Genomic DNA, 25,979 nt, shown 5'->3' on the forward strand with positions numbered 1-25,979 from the left:
ACAGTAATAGCATTAGAAAAAAGCGAGAGAGAGAAAGGATATAGTCAGACTTATGATGCGTTTTACCCAAGGTGAAATATAGTGCAAAAACAACATTACAACTTCACCCACACATTAGATTAAAATGTTGACATTGCTAAAATTGTTAGTGTGCTATGAGTGTGTCTGGAGAACTGTAGTTGTATGCAGTTAAACCTTGAGCAGTGCAACTTCAATGCAGTTCACACAATTGTGTTAGTACAGTCCTATAGCGCCACCACGTGTGTAAACTGCCTCAAAATAATATAGCTATAGTGCTATAATATTTTATAATTTTCAATTAGATATCAACTGTTCTTTCAATTAATTCATTTAAAAAGATGTACTGATTCTGAATGTAAAGAATGAGTATTATTTGTCTATTTAAATGTAAAAAATGTCAAATTGAAGTATTTAAATGTCTGGCCTATCCAAACCAAAAAATAAATGGAGTGAAATTAAAATGTTTCCATTTAATTTAGTCTAGTATTCAAGGTTAGTATTTAAAGTATATTACCTAGTATTTAGGTTAGTATTCAAAAGTATAAAATGAACACACTTAGCTTTAAACATTTTTTCAAAGAAACGGGTGAGACTTTACCATCAAATCGTTGAAGTGTGTAAAGCAGGTATAACCTGTTCAGTGTCCTGGCTATGAGTCTCAAGAACACAACACACCAGATGATTACTGAACTGAACTGAACTGAACTGAATATTCATCATTTTACAATGTACTTTTCCATCTCCTGCAAGTAGGCCTACATTCTTTTTAGTGCACCAGCAGCAGAGCAGTTCAACCACTTCAGTTAGGCTAACTACTTACTACTTAAGTTACAAACAAACAATAAACTGTCATATATGTCAAAAATAAACTAAACACATAACTTTTTTAATATTTAGCCTATAACATTATGGTATTGTTTGGACTTCTGCTCCACCATGACTTTACAAAAAACTATGTACTGGGCAGCTTTACACAGTTTTATGTTGATTGAAAATATTTAGAATGCATTTGGCTCCTCACTGCATTGCAAGCCCATGCACATTCTAAAGATATGTAAGGGGCTGTTTACACCTGGCCACTTCATGCGTTTTCTCAGATCGGATAGCGATCTGATTTATCAAAGCTACAAGTGGTTGATGTGCTTTGAAAGACTTGTCAGGCAGGTCACAGATAATTGAGTGCAAACAGAAAAGGGTGAGAGGTTTTAGGAGGCTTTGTCATCTTGACTGGAGTAGTCATTTCAGCTCATTGTCCACCCTCTGTCTGAAAGGGGTTTAGTTACAGTCTACATGCTTTTCAAATGGAAGGGAAACATTAAAATACACTGTTTCAATATATAGCCACATAACAATAATGTTAACGTGAAAAAATTGCTCTACTTTTCGGTCGTTATATCTAATTATTGTAAAAATTTGTTGACATGGCATGGCAGAACACCAAAAATCCTACAACTAAAAAATGATGACTTTTACAACTGAAATAATTATTAGTGTAAGTGCTTTAATAAAATTAAAATAATAAAATATACAATTAAATTAAAGGCCCTATGTTAAAGTTCATCTACACATTGGCTTTATCTTTGTTGTGTCATAATGAGGCACAAAGGAGCTACACCTTTGTTAGCCTACCTCTTTGCAGCTCTCACCTATATTTTTTACACTTATAGCTAATAATTTTGTTCAGTTCATCCAGTATTATTAATTTATAATATAGCCTATTTTTCAAAACCTCTTCTACACCGTCTTTCAATAACATATCAAACGCAGTAACAAAAATGACAGAGATGCCATTGACAAAAGAAGAGTTAAGAAGCTGATCACATGAATGCTGGATATTGCACCGGTTCTGTTTGGCACAGCATTCATTAAAGTCAAGTTATATAGGCCTAGATAGATTTATTGCTTCAAAGCAACTCAAGTACGATAAAACAGCGTCGCACATTCTTCAATTTTAGGAATCAGAATTTTATTAATTTCAATTTAAAAAAAAACTTCAGTTTTTAATGCAGCTCTACTTGTGTTTTCACTCTGACCTCGACGGAGTGACAGAAATGAATGAGAAGGTGGAGCCCTCAGACAAAGCACTCTCACCTCAGTGTTAATTATTTTCGTCAACGACATTTTTTCACAGACGAAAACGAGACGATAACTAAATAAAAACTAGTTTTGAATGACAAAAACTATGACGAAAATCTATTGACATTTTCGTCAACGAATAAAAACTAGACGAAAATGTTAGATAGTGACGATTTGGAAAGCGATCCAGTCTGATGTCCTGCATTTGTGGTAGATGCGCACATTTGTACTGTGACGTGCTGATCTACCCAGCGGCACACGAGTTGGCATGCGCTGCATGTCTCATAAAACGTTAAAACATGTAAACGTCTGGGAGAATGAGTAGAGCAGACATGTAGATCTGAATAAGAGTGACGACGCAAAAAAGAGCTATATTCGGTACGGTTTTCTGTGCGCACACACGCGACCGGAAGCGTGCACTCATAGACACCTATACAGAGCTCTCTTTCGTGTCTAAATGGACAAATACACACAACATTATGTCTAAATGTCAGTTTTGGAGAGTATTCACATAAATTATGTCGGTTATGTCTTAAACAGTTGTGAGTGTATCGCATGTGCATCAGTGCATTGGATCTGCATGTCATTGGACATGATCCGATGTAAGTGACAGTAATAAACCTGATGTGTCCTGCGTCCTTAATATTGATCAAGCAACAAAAGAAAAAGAGAAAAGCATTCATTGCTCATTAATAGCTTTAATAAGGATTAATTATATTTAATTCATACAAATAAATATGTCTGCTTGAAAGAATAGAGAATGATGTATGCAAGTAGTTATAAAGAATGCATATATCATTCATTGAAAAGAAGACTGTGTTCTACTTTAGGAAAAGTGGTTTTATTTAATTTTAAGATTTTTTTTAAGTTACAGTAGTTAAATCTGTATTGCATGTTCAAACTTTAAAATCATTCATATTAGCAGGTTAATATATGTTTTCTCCGGGAGTATATGGGTTTGGGAATTTTAGAGAAATTCTAAATTAATTCATTTCAGTTTAAACCCATTATATTTTAGTCGACTAAATCTACTGTAGATTTAGTCGACTAAAATCTTATTGTATTTCGTCGACTAAAACTAGACTAAAACTAAAACAATTCAGATGACTAAAATATGACTAAAACTAAATGGCATTTTAGTCAAAAGACTATGACTAAAACTAAATCAAAATTTGCTGTCAAAATTAACACTGTCCCACCTATTATGTCATCGTCATTGGCCAATGGCAGTTCGAACTTAGAAGGTGTTTATCACCCGCAAAGTTTTTTGTTCGTTCTTTGATTTTACTCAAGGTGTATCAGGACCGGACCTGCTGGTTTTCCGTGGATGAGTGGAAGGTTACATTCTTTTGAGGCCCTGCCTTCTTTGTTGGCTGTAGCAACACCCCTTTTAGGATTAAAAACCACTGCTGAGAAGTGCAAAGTCATAAGTGTCTTGCAGAAATTCAAAACAACCAACTCTTGCCATTACTACCAGCTCATATACTTGTATTAATTGCTGATTATGAATGATTGTTAGAATGGCTGCTTCTGTGTTGCTCTTGTGTCTTTTCTGCCTGGGATCAGCAGAGGCTGGGAAGTTATTGGTGATTCCAGCACATGGTAGCCACTGGACAGGCATGAAGCCTTTGGTGGAAGAGCTTGGCCGTAGAGGAAACCAAGTGGTGGTCGTCATCCCAGAAGTGAGTATGGGTACAGCACAGCACACCACTACTCTGACATATCCAGTACCCTACACCAAGACCCAGCTACAAGAGAGCATGATTGCAGGAATTAATGAAATGTTGAGTGCAGATGTATCCACAGATATGGCCAGGTTTCAGAGTTTCCTCAACACTATCGATCTGCTTAATTTTCTTATAACCCGGAATGCTGAGGGTTTGCTCTCCAACAAGGATTTGATGAAGAAACTGCAAGATTACAACTTTGATGCTATTCTCACAGATCCATTTGAGCCTGTTGGAGTTATTGCTGCAGAATATCTCTCAGTTCCAGCCATTTATATGCAAACAAGCCATCCTTGTGGTGTCGATGCTCTTGCCAGTCAGTGTCCAGTTCCAGCCTCTTATGTTCCACAACCTTTAACTCACTTTACTGCCCACATGAATCTCTGGCAAAGAAGTGTGAACCTGGTAAGGAATCTCCTGCAGCCCATGGCTTGCGGACGTATGTTTGCTCGTGCAGATGAGATCGCCTCACATGTACTGCAGAAAAAAACATCGATGGTGGAGATCATGAGCCGTGCAGCTCTCTGGTTTATGCATTTTGACTTTACCTTTGAAGTACCACGTCCATTGATGCCAAACATGGTCATGATTGGAGGAATGGACAGCAAGAAAGCCGGACCTTTGTCACAAGTAAGTCTTAATAGCTGTCATTTTACACCACTGCTAATATTTCCTTTGCTGTCTACTAGCAAAGTTTCTCTAAATTTGGCCTTGGAAGAAAAGTGCAGTCTCATTTTTGTTCAACACCTGAAAAACAGTAAATACACATTATACACATTATACCATAAACACATTGCCCTTTTCTTTCTCAACATGTAATCAATATTTCCAATCAATCAGTACATTTTATTATTTATACATTTCTTATCATCAACTATTTCATCAATTTCAGATCTGATTTCAAATCTGACTACTCTAACTCTAACACAGTAATTCCATTGCTTTCCCATGTACAAACTCACTCTAAAACAGATGCAGTTCCTTAAGTTTCTAAAGAGTGAAGGCACAATATTATTTTGACTAATTATTAGGTTAATAGATATTAGGCTATAGTTTTGCACCATTTGGTTGACTTGCATCATAGTTTCCATTGTATGTTGTGCAGAACTTTGTAGTATTAACTGCTAAAAAAAAAAAAAAAGAAGTAATCTCTGTAATCACACATAAAGAGGCTGGTTTTATTTGAGTTTTATCTTTAAGTTCATGCTTCACTCTCTGTTTAAAATACATGGGCGAAAAGCACATGTCTTCCTTCTGGATTACTGGATATTTATGCAGTTAAAGTCCTCATGAAATCAAGATTGAAGTTTTTTGGCTTTTAGTATGTCTATGTTAGCCTTACTCTTATCTATAAACTAGTGTGCTCCAAAACAATGACAAAATTATCATTTAGAAGATATAAGCATTCAAGTCTCTCACTTCCGCCAGTATGGATCAATGATTTTGATGACATCACTCTGCACTTAAGCTTCTCATCAGATTTTATGTCCAATCAAATGCTATCTAGAATCTAAAGCATCCTGCCCCCTACATTATAAATAGACGCTGAAGCTGCGGCTAAAATCGGTCACTTGTTCATACATTTACTATTTTCTACATTGTGAATGGCACATAGTGCACTATATAGGATAGGGAATGATTCAAACGGTGTAAATATGCTTTCCATTGGGGCAAATTAAGTCTGGCTTCACGTTAGCACAGAGCGGATCATATGCACGAGTCGGCGCATACCAGAAAACGTATCGGACCATTTGAATCCTGCACAGAATGTTGAAGGGATACGGAGGAGATTAGGAGGAGAAACAGTTACAGTGCGTGTCCACTGGCGCACGTGAGCTCGACTTCCACAGGAAGGCACTTCCAGTGGACACGCACTGTTAGAGATTAGGAGGAAATTGCGGCTGTACTGAGCTCAACTGCTCTGGCCGAGCTGCCTGTGATTTAAACATAAAGCTATTAGCAGAGAATGTCTAATAAGGCGAGAAGTTTCACTCTCAGCACAATTCCGGCTTCTGAACTGGTTGCAGTTCCACTCTGATTCCATATGAGGGCGCACACAGGACGAGTGCAGAATGAATGGAGGTCTATGCGCTATACCCATCAAAATCCACTTTTCTCAGGATATAATTTTTTGTCTAGTAATTTGAATGTTGTATTCGAAAGGAGATGCAAAGAAATTACACATTGCTGGGTGTTAGATTTTTTAGAGTCACTTATTTGCTTTAAAAAGTCTTTTAAAGTGTTAATGACGTCATACACATTGTACGACCAGAGATACTGCTTTACGGCAATCCTTCAGTCACTTTGGTGCTTTCGCGCTCTGCACTTTCTTTTCTCTCGAGGCATCGACAACACAGCTGACACAGGTAAATACACGTGCTAGAAGAGTTTTTGTTTTGTTTGTTTCTGGTCCCGCTTCGGATGCCACGATGCCATCAAGCGGTATCTCTGGTCGTAATCAGTCCTTCACTGACCAATCAGCGTTCATTAGCAGAATGCTAGCGTGTTATGGGCAACAACAACTCAACCTGTAAGAAATCGAAAGGACATAAGTACTCGTTCATTCAACTTTCGACCTATAACCCATGTTGAACTTGCAAAACCTACAATCAAATCTGAGATTTCTCAACGGCAATTGGGTGAAAGAGACAAATTTAGCCGTCTAGCCCCATAGACTCCCATTCATTTTGCACTCATGGGCGATCGCCCCCAGTGGAACTCTGGTGGAACTACAACCAAAATTCAGTACAATAGGACTTAATAGGGAGTGACACTATTTCTGAAGACACTTCAGAAATAATATAAATAAACTCATTCATATATTCAATTGGAATGAAATACCTCTCAATAGGTCTTTTCATGATCAGACAGCAGTTTTTTTTTTTAACTTTTGAGAGATTTTAAGTAATTTGTGAAATTTGCAACAGTAAGTGGGATCAAGTAATGCATGCATTAAGATGTTGGAAGAGGGAGAAACGTCTCGGGTTACGACTGTAACCCTTGTTCCCCGAGAAGGGAACGAGACACTGCGTCGTCGTCGTGACGACACTATGGGAACGCCCCCAGCGTAACGCATCTGAAGCATGAATGAAATCTGTCCAATCCTGATTGGTGCTACGTCATGACGTAGTAGGTGACGGCATACCCGGAAGATACAAAGGGACGCCGGCTCATACACACGTTAGCTACTTTGCGATGAAGCAAGCGCTCTGAACGTGGTAGGTGTGGCGGCGAGACGCAGTGTCTCGTTCCCTTCTCGGGGAACAAGGGTTACAGTCGTAACCCGAGACGTTCCCCTTCGAGGGAACTCGCACTGCGTCGTCGTCGTGACGACACTATGGGAACGCAATGCCCACTATGCCACACCGTAAGCACGCCATCCTAATGTGAAGCTGGAGACCAGGCACACTTAGGACGCGAGCACTCTGGCGCCAGGCGTCACAGGGAGTTGCAGACTGTAAAATCGTATGAAGGTGTGCGGAGTGGCCCACCCAGCCGCTTCGCAAATATCCTGAAGCGAAGTTCCAGAAAGGAGGGCTACCGAGGAGGCCACGCTCCTGGTAGAATGAGCCCTCACGGCCATAGGTGAAGGCAGATTGCGCACCTGATAAGCCGTGGCTATAGCCTGGACAATCCAATTACTGATTGTCTGTTTGGATGCAGGCAGCCCTTTCTTGGGTGAACCAAAGCACACCAACAACTGGTCTGACTTCCTCCACTGAGAGGACCTCTCAAGGTACACTCTCAGGGCTCTGACTGGGCAGAGCAGGTGAAGTCTCCCCTCTTCCGCCGTCGCGTGAGGTGGAGGATGGAAGGCCTGAAGAACCACTGACCGTGCCACATTAGATGGCACCTTGGGCACATAGCCCGGTCTAGGATGTAAGATGGCCTTAACTCCGCCGGGGGCAAACTCCAGGCAAGTTGGCATTATAGCCAAGGCCTGGAGATCCCCCACTCTCCTCAGAGAGGTGATAGCCAGGAGAAAGGCCACCTTAAGGGTCAGGTTCTTCGCCTCAGCCGACTCCAGTGGCTCGAAGGGGGCCTCAGCCAACCCCTCAAGTACCACTGCCAGGTCCCAGGTTGGGACTCTGGAGCGAGCCGCAGGCCTCATCCTCCGAACCCCACGGAGGAAACGTACAACTAGATGGTGCCTCCCCAAGGGCCCATCACCTACAGGCGAGTGGAAAGCCCCAATGGCAGCCACATACACCTTAAGTGTGGACGGGGTTAGACCGGCGGAGAAACGATCTTGGAGGAACTCCAGCACTGAAGCCACTGGGCAGTTAACTGGGTCCACCTCACGCTCTCTACACCAAGTGGAAAACACATTCCACTTCAGGCTGTACAGTTTCCTGGTAGAAGGAGCCCTGGAGCTGAGTAGGGTCTCAACAACATCTGCTGACAGGCCATCCTCTAGGTACCGAGCCCCCTCAGGGGCCAGACCCAGAGGTTCCACAGCTCTGGCCGGGGGTGAAATATTGTGCCCCCTGCCTGCGACAGCAGATCCCTCCTCAGAGGGACCTGCCACGGGGGGCCGTCTAACAGTGCTACAATGTCCGAGAACCATACCCGGGTCGGCCAGCGGGGTGCTACTAGAAGTAGACTGATCCCCTCCCGGCGGACCCGCTCCAGGACTCCCGGGAGCAGAGCGATCGGGGGAAATGCGTACAGACGCAGCCTCGGCCACGTCTGCATCATGGCGTCCAGCCCCAGCGGAGCTGGATGCCTGAGAGAGAACCACAGTGGACAGTGGGACGTCTCTTGAGACGCGAAAAGATCCACTTCCACTGGGCCGAATCTCACGCACATGGCCTCCACCACCTCTGGGTGGAGACGCCACTCCCCGGGCCTCAGCCCCTGCCTCGACAGGACGTCTGCTCCCTGATTTTGGTCCCCGGGGACGTACATCGCTCTGAGAGACGACAGTTTCCCCTGGGACCACAGGAGGATCTGGTGTGCCAGTCTGCATAGAGGGCGCGACCTCAGACCCCCCTGATGATTCAGATACGCGACTACAGACGTGTTGTCCGAGCGTATCAGGACATGGTGGCCGCGGAGGTCTGGGAAAAAGCTCCTCAGAGCTTTGTAGACCGCCAGCATTTCCAGGCAGTTGATGTGCCAGGAAGAGTGCCGGGTCTCCCACAGACCTCTCGCAAAGCGGCCGTCCATGACCGCGCCCCAACCAGTGAGGGAGGCATCTGTTGAAACGGTTTTCCGGCAACATGATGCTCCCAGCACTGGTCCCTGGGACAGGAACCAAGGTTTCCTCCATATGACGAGAGAACGAAGGCATCTGCGCGTTACTCTGATCATACGGAACGGATTTCCCCTCGGGGAAAACCCCTTGGCTCTCAGCCACCACTGTAGGGGTCTCATGTGTAGCAGGCCAAAAGGTATGACGTTGGACGCTGCTGCCATGTGCCCCAGCAGTATCTGAAACTGCTTTACAGTGAGGTTGTGGCCTAGCTTCACTCTGGAGACCATCGCCTGTATGGAACCCACCCGAGCAGGAGACATTTGTGCCCGCATCGTCGTGGAGTCCCATACCACTCCCAGGAACATAGTCCTCTGGGAGGGCGTCAACACGCTTTTCTTTGTGTTGAGTCTCAGCCCCAAGCACCTGATATGGGCCAGAACGACATCTCGATGCCGAACTGCCATATCGTACGACTTGGCTAATATTAGCCAGTCGTCGATGTAATTGAGTACACGAATGCCCTGGAGTCTCAGCGGAGCCAGCGCTGCATCCATGCACTTGGTGAAGGTGCGAGGGGAAAGAGCTAGGCCAAAGGGAAGAACCCGATATTGGTACGCTTCGCCCCCGAAAGCGAACCTCAGGAACTTCCTGTGACATGGAAGGATGGAGATATGGAAGTATGCGTCCTTTAGATCTATCGTGACGAACCAGTCCTCGAACTGGATCTGACTCACGATGGCTGGAATTGTGAGCATCTTGAACCTGAATCTCCTCAGAGAACGATTCAAGTGCCTGAGATCTATTATTGGACGCAACCCCCCATCCTTCTTGGGAACTATGAAGTACCGGCTGTAGAACCCGGACTCCCTGTGTGGCAGAGGAACACGTTCTATGGCCTCTTTTACCAACAGGGATTGAACTTCCTGTTCCATAACCCGAACCTGCTCTGGGCCGACCACAGTCCAGACCACCCCGTTGAACTTCGGGGGAGGGGAGCTGAACTGTAGTCTGTAACCCAGCTCTACAGTACGCAGGGCCCACGCAGATATATTCGGAAGGCATGACCATGCGCCGAGATAATCTACTAAGGGAACCAGCCTCTCGAGGCTGGCCTCGGGTGTTAACCGAGCCTCGTTCCCGACCCCCTGAAGCAGCTGACCGGCAGGGAGCAGTCGAGAATGATTTTCGGTGGGCGAACGCGTTCGCTGCCCAGCCACAGGTCTTCTTAGAGGTGGCTGGAGCGGCGTGCGTACGCGGGAAATCAGTGTGGCCCGAAACGTACTGGACGGCGGGAGCACAGCACTGATTCCCCGAGAGCTCCGGGAAGGAGGCGACCTCGATCGCTCCATCCCGGGGGGGACAGCTCTCAGCGGTCCGGTAACTAGGACCGCTTAGAGGAAGCCTTCTTCGCCTGAAGGACGGTCCTTAGATCGACCTTCGGCTCCGAAGGCTTACCTCGAGAGCGTCGCCTCCTTCGCCAGGCTCCCTCGGGAGGGGCGCGGGAGGCAACACTCTCTTTTTGCACCTGACGGTACGAGGAGCTGGCAGACGGCTGAGGCTGCCCCTTAGAGGCAGCCTTCTTAGAGGAGCTGGAGTGACGGGGGAGGTATTGCTGGAAGGCAGCTGACTGCTTTTTCACCTCTTGAAACCTTCCAACAACAGAATCAACCGCCCCGCCGAAAAGGCCAGAAGGCGAGATCGGGGAATCCAAGAGGAAATGCTTTTCTCTCTCCTTCATCCCCGATAAATTTAACCATAAGTGTCTCTCGACGCACACCAAACCAGCCATGGAGCGGCCGATGGCACGGGCCGTCTCCTTGGTGATGCGGAGAGACAAATCAGTGGCCTTTCTGAGCTCCAAAATATCCTCTGGAGATGGCCCTTGGCCTTCATCCAGCTCCTTAAGGAGGTCGGCCTGGTAGGCTTGCAACACTGCCATCGTGTGTAGACAGCCACCAGCCCGCCCCGCTGCCATATATGCCCTGCCCACCAGCGCTGAAGTGTCACGACACGGCTTAGTGGGCAGTACCGGGGCCTTAAGGGACGATGCGGCCTCAGGGGAGAGATAACTGGCGAGAGCCTCCTCAACCCGAGGCAATCTCCCATAACCAGATTCAGCCGCCCCCAAAACATTTGCAAAATCAAGGACTGGGGGATTAGAGACCCTGGCTGAAAATGGTTTGTCCCACGACTTACACAACTCGTTGTGCAAGTCAGGGAAAAAAGGCAGACCCCGGCGTGGAGGTTGAGATCTACGCTTGAAAAACCTCTCATCCAGCTTACTGGGCGGCTGGATTTGAGGTTCTTCCTGTGGCCAATCGATATTAAGTTTGGCCACAGCGCGCGTCAACACCTCTACAAGCTCCTCTTGAGCGGGTGCGTGTGCTGGCGTTTGTGCTTCTAACGCCGCATCAACCACCTCGATGTTTAAATCATCTGACTCCTCAGAGCCAGACAATTGCAACATCTGTTCCTCCGCCTCGCGGGAAGAAGCCGCCTCGCGGGCTTCCACACGGGGCGGGAGAACGTCTGAATCTTCAGACGAGGACTGGGAAGATGCCGTAGCAGTCCCATGTCCCGCTGATAGATCCATTTGTGAGCCCCACGATCTGCGACGCCGCTCTGCCTCGGCAACAGCGGGCCCAGAACCGCGAGGCTCGCGAGCCTGGCCGTGCTGGTCAAACACGGCGAGCCGTGAGCGCAACGTTCTCAGCGGCAGCTTGTCACACTCGCTACTGCTGCACGCCGAGACAATGCACACACAGCTGGTGTGTGTCCGAGCCCGAAATATAGCGCGGGCACGGATGCACACATTTCCTAAACTGCTCGCTCATTTTGATGCTTGTACTCAGATAAGGACAGACAACAATAAATAAGACTTACAAACACAGAGCGCTTCAGCTGAAGAGCAAAAAGCTAACGTGTGTATGAGCCGGCGTCCCTTTGTATCTTCCGGGTATGCCGTCACCTACTACGTCATGACGTAGCACCAATCAGGATTGGACAGATTTCATTCATGCTTCAGATGCGTTACGCTGGGGGCGTTCCCATAGTGTCGTCACGACGACGACGCAGTGCGAGTTCCCTCGAAGGGGAACTCTCTGAGCCTTTTCACAGGTCTGTGTGAGAAAAGAAAACAATAGTTCTAAAACATGTTTGACACTTTCTGGAATTTTATCTTTTACAAAACTCTACAAACTAGTTCTTAGAGTTTCTGTGTCTAGTTCTCCAGTTTCTGTGCCCAGGGGCAAAGTGCAAAACCTCCCCAGCGCCCACACACCTCGTTCGGTACAATAGGAGCTCGATGGTGTTTTAAGCCCCCAATGGCTCCTTAGAGGCAGCTAACCCTACCCTCAACCTTAAACCTACCCATCCCCTCGCTGCCTGGAAGGCGCCGTTGGGGGCTTAAAACACCAAACACCACAATAGGACTTAATAGGGAGTGGGCAGGCTCTCCGTAGACGGGCTCTGCTATTAGCTATTCTTAAAAAGGGGAGGGGCTGTTCGATATGTCCCGCCCTGTCTTCCTGTTTCGGTGGAAATTACGTCAACACATTGAATAATGCTGAACGTTTCAAGACACTTCAGTGGGCCTTTAAACTGTGAGAAGTGCAACTTCAATGCAGTGAATGCAGTTCATATGGATAAATGTGTCAATAGCGCCACCTTGTGTGTAAAAAGCTAAACTATTTAGAGTGCTATTTTGTAGCCTGCTCTTTTAGATATCAGCTGTTCTTTCGATAGTAAATACATAAATAATGATGATTGCACTTTAAATGATGGGTAGTATGGTATTTAATAGTCAATCTATCTAATCAGAAACTAACTTACATGAAAATATCAAATGTTACTTTTTACACTGGATTGTACTTTTGGAATTGGCAATCAAAGTGGACATGTCATTTTCCCATATAACTTTGAGGCCACCTGTTAAGTCACTATTTTCTCTGTGTCATGACTATATAAGGTAGACAACACCAGATGTTAACTACATTTACATTTCTTTATTTTGTAGATGCTTTCATCACATATTTTTTATAAACAGCAGTTTATTAGTTAGTTTAACAATTTCAGTTTTTAAACTACAATACTGATTAATAAATAAAAAATCTGCAACCAAGAAAAACTAAATTCACAAATGCATGTTACATGAAGACAGAACTTCTTTTATATTCCTTTTAACAAATTATTTCCAGCATCATACCTGCGCTATCAGAGCATCAAGAGAAACATGCCTTTTGTCATATAACCACATTCCAAACTTTCACGCAGTTTGGATCCCCACTGCAGTGCAAACAGGACCTTGCACATTCTAATAGAGATAATAAGTAAGCTACAAGTGGTCGATGTACTTTGTAAAATTGTTGATGTGCTCGGTTGATATGCTTTGATAGCTAGAGTTGACTATAGAGGACTCAAAGTCTACCTTTTGTCCGAAAGGTGTCTTTATAAAAAATGTATGTGTTTAGTAGGTTTTTTTTCTGTTAAATATAACGGGGGAAAAAACAACTTGATTATTTTGCAGACTGTGTGGAAGAAATTTAGGTGAGAAAGTGGTGATGTCTTAATGGTTAAAGTCTTAAAGGAGTAGTTCACTTTAAAATGAAAACTAGCCCATGATTTATGCACCCTCAAGCCACCCTATAGGTGTATATGACTTTCTTCTTTCAGACAAATACAATCGGAGTTATATTAAAAAATATCCTGGCTCTTCCAAGTTTTATAATGGCAGTGGACTGCAACCAACAGATTGAAGCTCAAAAACGTGCATCCATCCATCATAAACAAACCCCAAACGGCTCCAGGGGGTTAATAAAGGCCTTCTGAAGCAAAACTATGGGTTTGTGTAAGAAAAATATGAATATTTAAAACTTAATGAAGTAAAATAACTAGCATTAGGGGCAAGTAGACTGCGTATGGACGTTTGGCCGGAAACTAGAATTTTACTTTGTAATGTGTTAAATATGAATATTTTTCTTACACAAACTCATCGCTTTGCTTCAGAAGGCCTTTATTAACCCCCCGGAGCCATGTGAAGTTCGTTTATGATGGATGGATACACGTTTTTGAGCTTCAGTCTGTTGGTTGCAGTCCACTATAAATTATAAAACTTTGAAGAGCCAGGATATTTTTAAAAAAATAACTCTGATTGTATTTGTCTGAAAGAAGAAAGTTATATACATCTAGGATGGCTTGAGGGTGAGTAAATCATGGGGTAATTTTAATTTTAAAGTGAACTAATCCTTTAAGGTTTAAAATCAGTAAAACAAGCAATTTACAGAATGCATACAGTGGCACCAGAAAGTATTTGGAGACTCACTTTTAAATGTTTGAATTTCATTGTTTTTTCCCACAAGAAATTCAATATAATATCTGTCATCTTGCCCTTGCTGCCTGTCATCAGCTTCACATGTAAAGAGAACCAGTATGTTCCTGATCTTGTTGTGAATGATTCACTAGTGAACTTTGTCTCAAAAAAAAGAAAAGAAAAAAAAGGTTTGCCTTCAATATCTTTAGTCAAATTGTAATAACTTAATTTTAAAAAGTTAAATATGGTTAAAATATCACTCAGCTTTTTTTCATTTATGAGATCTGGATACTTTTCTCACTCTGCTACTAAGGGCATGCTTTGCCGCTTAAGAATCGAGATTGTCAACTTTTCAGGCCCTGCCTACTGTTGGTTGTTTAAACTCCCCTTTCAGGATAAAAGCCTGTGCCGCATGATGTGCTTAAGTGCTTGCAGACTTATAAGACAATCTTCTTAGCTCTCACCAATACTACAAGCTCATATGCTTGTAATTATTGCTGATTATGTATGATAGGATTTTTAGAATGGCTGCTTCTGTGTTGCTCTTGTGTTTTTTCTGCCTGGGATCAGCAGAGGCTGGAAAGTTATTAGTAGTTCCTACAGATGGCAGCCACTGGACAGGCATGAGGCCTTTGGTGGAGGAGCTTGGCCGTAGAGGAAACCTGGTGGTGGTCGTCATCCCAGAAGTGAGTCTGAGTATGGGTCCTTCACAACACACCACTACTCTGACATATCCAGTACCCTACACCAAGACCCAGCTACAAGAGCAGGTGAATGCAGGTGTTTCTACTTTGATAAGTAAAGATTTATCTACAGATCTGGCCAGGTTTCAGAGTTTCCTCAACACTATGGATCTGCTTAATTTTCTTATAACCCGGAATGCTGAGGGTTTGCTCTCCAACGAAGCTTTGATGAAGAAACTGCAAGATTACAAATTTGATGCTATTCTCACAGATCCATTTGAGCCCACTGGAGCTATAGCTGGTGAATATCTCTCAGTTCCAGCCATTTATATACAAACAAGCCATCCTTGTGGTGCCGATGCTCTTGCCAGTCAGTGTCCAGTTCCAGCCTCTTATGTTCCACAACCTTACACTCACTTTACTGACCACATGAATCTCTGGCAAAGAAGTGTGAACCTAGTAAGGACTCTCCTGCAGCCCATGGCTTGCGGACGTATGTTTGCTCGTGCAGATGAGATTGCCTCACATGTACTGCAGAAAAAAACATCGATGGTGGAGATCATGAGCCGTGCAGCTCTCTGGTTTATGCATTCAGACTTTGTTTTACAATTTCCACGTCCGTTAATGCCAAACATGATCGTAGTCGGAGGAATGGACAGCAAGAAAGCAAAACCTCTGACACAGGTTAGTAATTTAATAGCTCTTATTTTGCCACTACTACTGATTATCATCCTCAAATGTAAAGTAAAATGTGCCAATATCACAGTTTCAAAAGAAAGACACTTCAGAAATAATATAAATAAACTCATTCATATATTCAACTGGAATGAAATACCTCTCAATAGGTCTTTTCATGATCAGACAGCAGTTGTTTTTGGAACTTTTGAGAGATTTTAAGTAATTTGTGAAATTTGCAACAGTAAGTGGGATCAAGTAATGCATGCATTAAGATGTTGGAAGAGGGAGAAACTCTCTGAGCCTTTTCACAGGTCTGTGTGAGAAAAGAAAACAATAGTTCTAAAACATGTTTCACACTTTCTGGAATTTTATCTTTTTACAAAACTCTATGAACTAGTTCTTAGAGTTTCTGTAGTTCTCCAGTTTCTGTGTCCAGGGGCAAAGAGCAAAACCTCCCCAGCGCCCACACACCTCCTCCTCCACTCCGTTCAACACAATGTGCTCAATGAATGCATGTATCAACAGAAATATATTTAAATTTTCTCACTCTAGATGTCATTAATATTTTAATCATACCATCCATTTTATTATTTATCTTTTTTGACAAATCCTTAATTTCAGTTGTTAACTGGCTACTGTAATTTTTTTTACGGTAATTCCAGTAGCAATCTCACTCTAAACTGATGCAGTTGCCTTGCAGATCCTACAGAGGGAAGTCTCACTGTTGGAAACTATGAGGCATGCATGGTTTTGGACTGTTAGTTTTTGTATAAGCCAATCATGCCAGACATGATCACAATTTGGAAGCTTAGCTGGTCAACAAGGCTTCTATCCCTATAAACACACATGCAGATAAAAGGCCAGTATTTGAAGACAGGCTGTGTTTGATTTTTATCTTCAAGCTCATTCTTCACTATTTAAAAAGAAATGTTTAAAAGGGCACAACTATAATTAGTAATGAACTTTAATTAGACATTGTTTCACAGATTTTAGTGTCTGTTTCAAATGTAGCATTTTAAAGTGTCTTGGTTTTTGGTTAGTGCTTGTTTAATAAGTTATAGATTAGTGATAAATAGATATAATAGTATTCTGTAATATTTCAATTTCTGTTCAAATGTGAGGTAAAATTGCAAATACAAATTTTAACACGTCCTCATCCATTTTTAAATATTTAGTTACTCTACCAGCACATCCAGTATTTTGCTTATGTTGCACCTTATGACATTTCATGCTGCCATGAGTTTTTGCATTTGACAAAAATCATTTATAAAAAGTAGTTTTCCTCACCCCCAACCCCCCACCCCGCTTTTTAAAAATCTTTTTAAACTTTCACCCCCGATTGGTTACTTCGCCACCTTATTTAGATAAAGTCCCGCCCAGCTGCTGATCTCCACCTCTGCTTGCATAAACCAGACTCATTGTGAGATATTGGAGTAGTTTAAGCTACACATTTCCTGGTTGTTTCTCGTTGACCTCACCTACAGCTGGCAAAAAGTCACAGTGAAAGATTTTATTATACCATTGATAAAATGGCAGGCGTGTGGTTGCTCCTGGTTCTGTTCCTCTTGGGTTCAGCTGAAGCTGGGAAACTGTTGGTTATTCCATCAGATGGCAGTCACTGGTTAGGGATGAAGCCTATTGTGGAGGAGCTGGGGAGGAGAGGAAACCAGGTGGTGGTCGTCATTCCAGAGGCGAGTCTGAGTATGGGTCCTTCACAGAATACCACCACTCTGACATATCCAGTGAACTACACTAAGGATGAATTAGAAGCAGACTTAGCAGATCAGTTAAAGACAGTTCTAAGTATTGATATCTCTACAGACCTGGCCATGTTCCAGGTGTTCATTATTTCACTGGATCTTCTTCAAAGCTTCATAGTGAGGAACGCAGAGGGTCTGCTCTTCAACAAGGACTTGATGAATGAACTGCAAGACTACAGCTTTGATGCTATTCTCACAGATCCATTTGAGCCCATTGGAGCTATAGCTGGTGAATATCTCTCCATTCCAGCTATTTATATGCAAATAAACCTTCCTTGTGGTGTTGATGCTCTTGCCAGTCAATGTCCAGTTCCAGCCTCTTATGTTCCACAACCTTTAACTCACTTTACTGCCCACATGAATCTTTGGCAAAGAAGTGTGAACCTGGTAAGGACTCTCCTGCAGCCCATGGCTTGCAGACATTTGTTTACTCGTGCAGATGAGATCGCCTCACGTGTACTGCAGAGAAAAGCATCAATAGTTGAGATCATGAGCCGTGCAGCTCTCTGGTTTATGCGCTTTGACTTTGCCTTGGAATTTCCACGACCGTTGATGCCTAACATGGTCATGATTGGAGGAATGGCAACTAAGAAGCCAAAACCATTGTCACAAGTAAGCTCCCATAATTACATTTGCATGCAATTGCATGTACATTTGCACTAACAGTATCGTTGCTCACTTTAACAAGTGTGCTTTAACAATGTTCACAAAACAAAAAAGGACAAAGAAGTCAGGTCAGGTTCAACAACATAAAATACGTCTTCCCCATTCCCAGGTCTGCTGGCTCTATTTATCCGGAATTAGTTACCGGTGTTAATCATTTGCACTTGACCCACTTCTAACTGCTCTTCTCCACACTGCAGACTCCACTTTATCACGCCCCCTTCACAACAAACAACATCAAAAAGTTTATCTCGTCACTGAGACAAAGTACCTTTGTTGAAGGTTGACATCCTCCTTCCTCCTGAAATACGCTGATATTTGACTATTTTCGACCCTGATTGCACGTTGATAGCTGAAATATTAATTTAGACGGGCAAGCTAGAATGTGCCAAATTAAGGCAGTATGTTTTACTTTGGTTTTCGTTACAGTTCAGTGTTGTGTTAGATATTTTTGTGAAATATAATCTCCGATTATAATTGCTCCAATCTTTGCTTTGTTAGAATTTTTTGTTCTAACAGATCAGCAATTTTACAAACTGATTCTGTTTCATATTTAGACATTGAAATTTCTTGTTTTCTCTCTTTAAAACAGATAGTTTAACCAAAAGGCTTAAGATTGAGCATCATGTTTAATATATTGTAAGCTAGCTTTCACATTGGTTGGAGATATAGGCAAGGCAAGGCAAGTTTTTTTATATAGCACATTTCATACACAAAGGTAATTCTTTACTCAGAAGAAATTAAAATAATCAATAGAAATAAGAATAATTAAAACAGTTTAGAATAAAAAATAAAATAAAATACAGTACAAATAGTCGGATGAACAGTGGCACAGTGCTCATATATAGCTAAACAGATACAGATAAACAGATTTGTTTTAATGGTCATTTATAGGCTTTTTTTTATTTTTATTTTTTATGAAACCACACATATAGGAAGAGGCTGGGTATATGGTTGTAACATCACCACCAATTCCACCAATCAGGGATAAGCTAGGATTCATATGATCCTTTAGTTATTTACCCACTTCCTCCCAGATCCCATATTAATGGTTGCCAATGCTATAAATAGACACATGCAGATTTTAGAAAAACAAAAATAGATCTTTAGGTAAGAATGTAATTTTATTTACCAAAACTATATTTTGTTTAGTACTTAAAATTTTGCAGATAAAATCATATAAATTATATTAGATTAAATTGTATAGTTTCTCAGGCAAAATGTGATGATTTTAACCTGCTAATACAGCTAAACAACAGCTGACAGAGGTGGGGTGGTTTGCAACATTTTTAAAATGAGCACAGTTATTTTTATTTTTGATAATACAGAATGCTTAGACAGTGGAAAAGAAAGACAGATGTGTACCGGCCAGTGTTTTTATTTTATTTTATTTGAGTGAAAGTGTGAGTAAATCATGCCCTATGCAGTATCTGGGCCCACCTGCACTCCAGGGTTAACAACATTGATTTTTCACCATTGTGACTATAGAATATTCACATATAGACACACAATCTCACACACACATTAACACTGTTTTTAACACAACCTTTAAAATGACATTTTTAAGTACATTTTAAGTGACCTGCTAAAGCCACTTTTTCCACCTGCATCATGAAAGTGCTTTGTGAGATTGACTCTTGTATTTTAACAGTATGTTGGGTCATGTTAGATTTACTCGTGTACTGAATTGCTCTGAAACCAGTGCAGGATTTTAGATTTAGATGTGTTGGCTTTCTATAAATTCATTAGAATTGCATAATTGTTTTGAACATTTTGTCAAAAGGTAAAGATAAAAGCAGTAACTTTAACCTCTAATAAACTCTGAATGAACCAGAAAAAATCTTAAATTCTTGAATGATTTCTGGATTTATAAACAATTGTGAAGGGGAAAAAACTTCAGTGATTACAAATTACAATCAGTGACCCATACCTTAATTTTTTTATCTGATCAATTAAAATTGCAAATCATATATACAATGACTTGAATACACCTGTTTTATGATTGTGATGTTTTACATTTTTGAATCCCTTTTTCAGAATTAATTTAGATATTTTTAGGCATAAAGTAAAAAATTGTCTGGGTGATACAACTGTTTTCTAAAAAATAAAAGAATTAAATTCTTAAAAATGAATCAAGTAGTTTGGCTTAATCTTTTTTTAATAGTTTTGAAAATAAATACACATGCAGAAACTGGGATTTGCACCACATGAATCAAACTAACTTTGCCTTTGATCATAAAAAGGTCAAATTATCTGATATTTTAAGATACTTTTTGACATTTTTCTGCAGGGGTCATCTTTATGATATAATTTCCTGTTTTATGTTTTTATTTCTGCATGTATATATATATATATATATATATATGTATTGTCTCAGAACTGTTAAACAACATTAAGCCAAACTACAGTAGGCCTACTTCATAATACATTTTTAAGAATTTCATACTTTTCTATCTTTTTTTCTTTTTTTTCTTCATTTTGATATCAGGACAGTTGTATCAACCAGATTTTTATTTAGTTTTTATTTATTTTTACTTTATGCCTAAAAGTATCAGTATGTATGTGTGATTTTTCTTTTAATTATTATTTTTTAATTATTATTATTATTATTTTTTACTTTTACCTTTTTAAAAATGATTCATTTAAAAACAAAACAATTTATTAATATAGGCCAGTGCTGAATTATAATATTTATTATTAATTAGTTATTCATATTTGTTTATAATAGATTACAATTAGTTTATACAGTTTAAAAAGTTAACCATAAAGCATATCTGTATATGTAGAAATTAACTTGGTACCTCTTAAATTTTCATGGTACCTAATGCTTTAACTATAATGTTAATATGACAAAAGTGCTATATCAACATATTAACCTGTTGCAGGTCCTCTTTACCTTTGTATGAACAAAGCTATCTTTATATAACTGTGAAATTCTTATATGCTCGTACGTTCTTGAAATATTAACCCAGAGCTACATTTAACCCACTTGTTAGACTTTAAACCACAGTGCAGTGACGTAGCGTAAAAGTCTGAGCTTATTAGTTGTGCTGTACGCACATGCAGCCAGAGACCTATCAACACTCACTCCCCTTTTGTCTAGTTTAGAAACACCTCCTTATTTGAAAACATTCACAGCCATCTTAAATGCTGGCAGCCACTGCTGAGCATGAAGATCTTGGTGGAAGAGTTGTCTCGGAGGGGTCATGAGATGGTGGTCCTGGTCCCTGTAACCAGTTTTCTGATTATGGCAACTAAAAATGCAACAAAAAACAAAGAAAATCTATTAATGTCTACCAGGGGCATTAATTGGGTATACCTTGGCTGCCTGGTCAGGCCAATGCAAAAAGTGCTCCTCTGGTTATAATGGTATCTACTCATCTACTGGTTATAATGGTAGTTTCAGGTTTTTTTTGTTTTTTTTTACCAAGTTAGTTTTCCTACATCGTAAAACTTTTAGTTTACAAATGGGGACACTCTTTGAAGGATCTTTGTTCCCCTTTGAGGGAACTCGTGCTGCGTCTCTCAGAGTATGCAGGACGACAGAACACATCTGTTAGAACACACATCTGCGTCAGTACCAAATGGGAACCTACAGATGTGTTCGACATCGGCTGCGGTTGGATGCCGATCGGCGAGAGTTGCCACGTGCAGTCAAGGGAGGAGCTGAAAACGGAGACGTGAAGTAGAACACTGGCTGGTTCCCATAGTGAAGCTCGTGGTGTTTGCATATATTATTTTATTACAGCTGAAGTGAAATAAATGCAATATTTATCAAATACGTTTGATCTACGTTTCAGATACTTTTCTTTTTAATACTTAATATAGCCTAGTGTCTGTTTGTACAATAATAAAGTTCAACAAAAGCCTATACATTTTAAATACCAATGTAGTGGGGTTTACGTTATTTTATCAGTTTTATTTTGATAAACATGACACAATATAACATCGCGACTACATGAAAGGAGATTTTACTGTTATAGGCTCATTTTTTTTAATTTTTTAAATTTTTTTATTTGTGAACATTAGTGGAACTGAAGGTGCTCGAATAAACACGAAACACGCATAATTCGTTGTCTTGCGGTGAATCCGGCCAATCGTGAAACAGCTGTGTCGTCATCAGAGCTCGTGCAGCAGCTCTGGAGAAGCTGCGCAGAATGAATCAGTCGGCTGCTCTGCCTGCTCTCGCGGTACTTTGATGGCATACGTCACAGTCACGTGTCATCGGCACTGTCTCAAGTCGGACAAAATTTTGAACCAGCATACACTGCTTCAAGTCAGCCGCCGATCGGTCTGCGCACCACTGCATGAAGTCAAACAATTGTCTTATTATACGGAGATGAGAGAGACTGTGGCTCTTACCATTGGAAAAAGTGTAAAGGCTAGGATGAGGATCACATGAGCATGGTCGGACTTACCATTGGCTTGACTGGGCTGCAGCCCATGGGTCGCGCCCAGTAGGGGTCCCCTCCCTTACCCATTTTCGTTTGTTTGTTTTGTTCGGTTAACTTGTATGCCAGATATCCAGAAATTATTAGCCGTATTTCCACTGTCTGGCCATGTGCGAGCAAGGGCTATATTAATAATAATCCATAATTACCAATTATGATTAATTATTAATATTTGGGTCAGTTAATTAGATTAACTTTGAGGTAAGCCAATTAATATTACAATCAATTAATCAGTTCCAACGAACTCTTTGATAATTCATTTATTCTAAGAAAAGTGTATCTTTCATGGTCACTGAAAAATAATTATTCCTTAGCATGTACAGTGCTTAGAGCATGTAACAAGATCAAGATCGTAAAAGGGACTTTGTATGCAAACAGAGAATCAGAAACCAAATGCATAATTGTGCACAAGTTTTATTAACTAAATCACAAACATAACTAAACAAACAAACAAACATACATACATTCATCCATACATACATGCATAGGTAAAGTGGTGAGTGTTATGGAACCGGAAGCAGGAAATAGAACTATGGAAAAGATCTATTTAAGTATGAAAAGAAACCATCAGCTTATCATTTTCAGAGCACCTCATTAAATTGATACTTGCATGGTCCGTGCAAAGGACAATTCTTGAAGTGGTTGAAAATTGAGTTTGTTGATGAGTCTGTGAGTGTCAAAAGTCATGGTGCAAGTTGCAGTTGTTTTCTTCTCTGCTGGGTGGAGAAGATATGATAAACTTGCATGGTGGTTTCAAGCACATGGCTGTTGTGAGTTGAAGCCTACTGAGGGCACGCTGGACGGCATGGCATCCTGAAAGGGGGGATTGTCGAGATTTTCAACTTTTAATAGGTTATAAATTATAGATAAGTATTGCATTGTATTTTGAACAGATGCAGTTCCTTAAAGGTGGGGTATGTGATTTGCAAAACGGCCGGCAGATTTTGAAAATACACAGCTCAAATGGTCCTACCTTCTTTCCATTGACTCCACCCATTCAAAGAACATGAGGGGGATGGGGGGAGGGGGGTATGGTACGACCGTTTGATTGACGCACTTACTGTCCAATGATTCTAGGTGGTCTTGGAAACGATTGGCTGGAGTTTTTCGAGTCCTGCCCGTTCCACAGATGATTAAATTGCTTAATTTTCATTTCAGTGCTTCTAACTCAGTGGCTGTAAGAGGGTTAGGAATAGGATTTCAAGTGATTTAGAAAAAATGGCCAAAAAAGAGAATTACATACCCCACCTTTAAGTTTCTAAAGATTGAAGGCACAAAATTATTTAGGCTAATTATTAGGTTAATAGATATTAGGCTAGTTTTGCACCATTTGATTGACTTGCATCATAGTTTCCATTGCATGTTGTGCGAAACTTTGTCATTTGTAGTATTAACTGCTAAAAAAAAAAATGTCATCTCTGTAATCACGCATATATAGAGGCTGGTTTTATTTTAGTTTTATCTTTAAGTTCATGCCTCACTTTAAAATACATGGGTGAAAAGCATATGTCTTCCTTCTGGATTACTGGATATTTATGCAGTTAAAGTCCCCATGAAATCAAGATTGAATTTTTTTGGCTTTTAGTATGTCTGTGTTAGCCTTACTCTTATCTATAAACTAGTGTGCTCCAAAACAATGACAAAATTAGCATTTAGAAGATATAAGCATTCAAAACTCAGTCTCTCACTTCCGCCAATGTCTCAATGATTTTGATGACATCACTCTGCACTTAAGCTTCTAATCAGATTTTCTGTCCAATCAAATGCTATCTAGAATCTAAAGCATCCTGCCCCCTACATTATAAATAGACGATGAAGCTGCGGCTAAAATCGGTCACTTGTTCATACATTTACTATTTTCTACATGGTGAATGGCACATAGTGCACTACATGGGATAGGGAATGATTCAAACAGTGTAAATATGCTTTCCATTGGGGCAAAATAAGTCTGGTTTCACGTTAGCACAGAGCGGATCATATGCGCGAGTCGGCACATACCAGAAAACGTATCGGACCATTTGAATCCTGCACAGAATGTTAAAGCGATACGGAGGAGATTAGGAGGAGAAACAGTTACAGTGCGTGTCCACTGGCGCACGTGAGCTCGACTTCCACAGGAAGGCACTTCCAGTGGACACGCACTGTTAGAGATTAGGAGGAAACTGCGGCTGTACTGAGCTCAACTGCTCTGGCCGAGCTGTGATATAAACATAAAGCTATTAACTATTATTAAAAAGGGGAGGGGCTGTTCGATATGTCCCGCCCTGTCTTCCTGTTTCTGTGGAAATTACGTCAACACATTGAATAATGCTGCAGGTTTCAAGACACTTCAGTGGGCCTTTAAACTGTGAGAAGTGCAACTTCAATGCAGTGAATGCAGTTAATATGGATAAATGTGTCAATAGCGCCACCTTGTGTGTAAAAAGCTAAACTATTTAGAGTGCTATTTTGTAGCCTGCTCTTTTAGATATCAGCTGTTCTTTCGAGAGTAAATACATAAATAATGATTATTGCACTTTAAATGATGGGTAGTATGGTAGTTAATAGTCAAACCATCTAGTCAGAAACTAACTTAAATGAAAATATCAAATGTTACTTTTACACTTTATTGTACTTTTGGAATTAGCAATCAAAGTGGACATGTCATTTTCCCATATAACTTTGAGGCAACCTGTGAAGTCACTATTTTCTCAGTGTCGTGACTATAAGGTAGACAACACCAGATGTTAACTACATTTACATTTCTTTATTTTGTAGATGCTTTCATCACATATTTTTTAGAAACAGCAGTATATTAGTTCATTTAACAATTTCAGTTTTTAAACTACAATACTGATGAATTAATTTTCTTGTTTTTTTTTTCTGCAACCAAGAAAAACTCAATTCACAAATGCATGTGTAGCAAATTAGCTATGTGAAATATTAATAATCAATAATAACTGGTTATAATTGATTATGAATATTTGGATCAGTTAATATAATTAACTTAATATCGTGAATTAATTTTACAATCAATAACCTGTTTGTTCCGTGAACACTCAGTGTTAATTGTTTATTAATTCTAAGAAATGTACATTTCCGGGGCATGGGAAATGTCTTTCTTACTTTACAGTACTACTAAGAGCAAGTAGACAAGATCTGTGATTAGTGACTCCAGATATGAGCTTGAGACACGGAAAACTTTACATGTGATATGAACAAGATTTTATTAACTAGTCTAAACACTTAAACTACTCTAACATACACATACATGCATACAGTTTACCAAGGGAAAGAGAGCTGAAGCAGAATACAGGAAAGCAAGAAGTTAAAGCATTGTTTGAAATTCAGCAGATCAACAGCCTTGAGCAAACCATCAGTTTAGTTCTAACACGCCCTTCTTTAAAAGGGGTAAGGATACTTAATGTATCAAATA

General features: G+C 40.9%; 2 protein-coding genes across 3 annotated transcripts in view; both read left to right on the forward strand.

The window, feature by feature from the left end:
* Window positions 1-3,529: 3,529 nt before the first annotated feature.
* The window catches only part of LOC311087770 (UDP-glucuronosyltransferase-like), a 56,431-nt gene continuing 33,981 nt past the window's right edge, over window positions 3,530-25,979 (forward strand). Inside the window, exon 1 of one of the 2 annotated variants that reach the window (XM_084121181.1) lies at window positions 3,530-4,454. In XM_084121181.1, the coding sequence (XP_083977307.1) occupies window positions 3,606-4,454 (849 nt within the window). In that variant the 5' untranslated portion in view covers window positions 3,530-3,605. Of the gene's footprint in view, window positions 4,455-14,561; window positions 15,697-25,979 lie in introns of those variants that run through there. The other variant, XM_084121179.1, reaches the window with a different exon arrangement.
* On the forward strand, window positions 17,124-18,839 carry LOC311087771 (UDP-glucuronosyltransferase 1A5-like). Its single transcript, XM_084121185.1, has one exon. It carries the CDS (start codon window positions 17,220-17,222, stop codon window positions 18,111-18,113), a length of 894 nt encoding a protein of 297 aa, XP_083977311.1. The 5' UTR covers window positions 17,124-17,219; the 3' UTR covers window positions 18,114-18,839.

Source organism: Abramis brama (genome assembly GCF_963993115.1).
Source record: "Abramis brama genome assembly, chromosome: 8".
In the NCBI taxonomy this organism is placed as follows: Eukaryota; Metazoa; Chordata; class Actinopteri; order Cypriniformes; family Leuciscidae; genus Abramis; species Abramis brama.

What these genes read in the sequence shown, in the direction of transcription:
- LOC311087771 (XM_084121185.1), top strand. Translation starts at nt 17,220, where the DNA reads ATGGCAGGCGTGTGGTTGCTCCTGGTTCTGTTCCTCTTGGGTTCAGCT.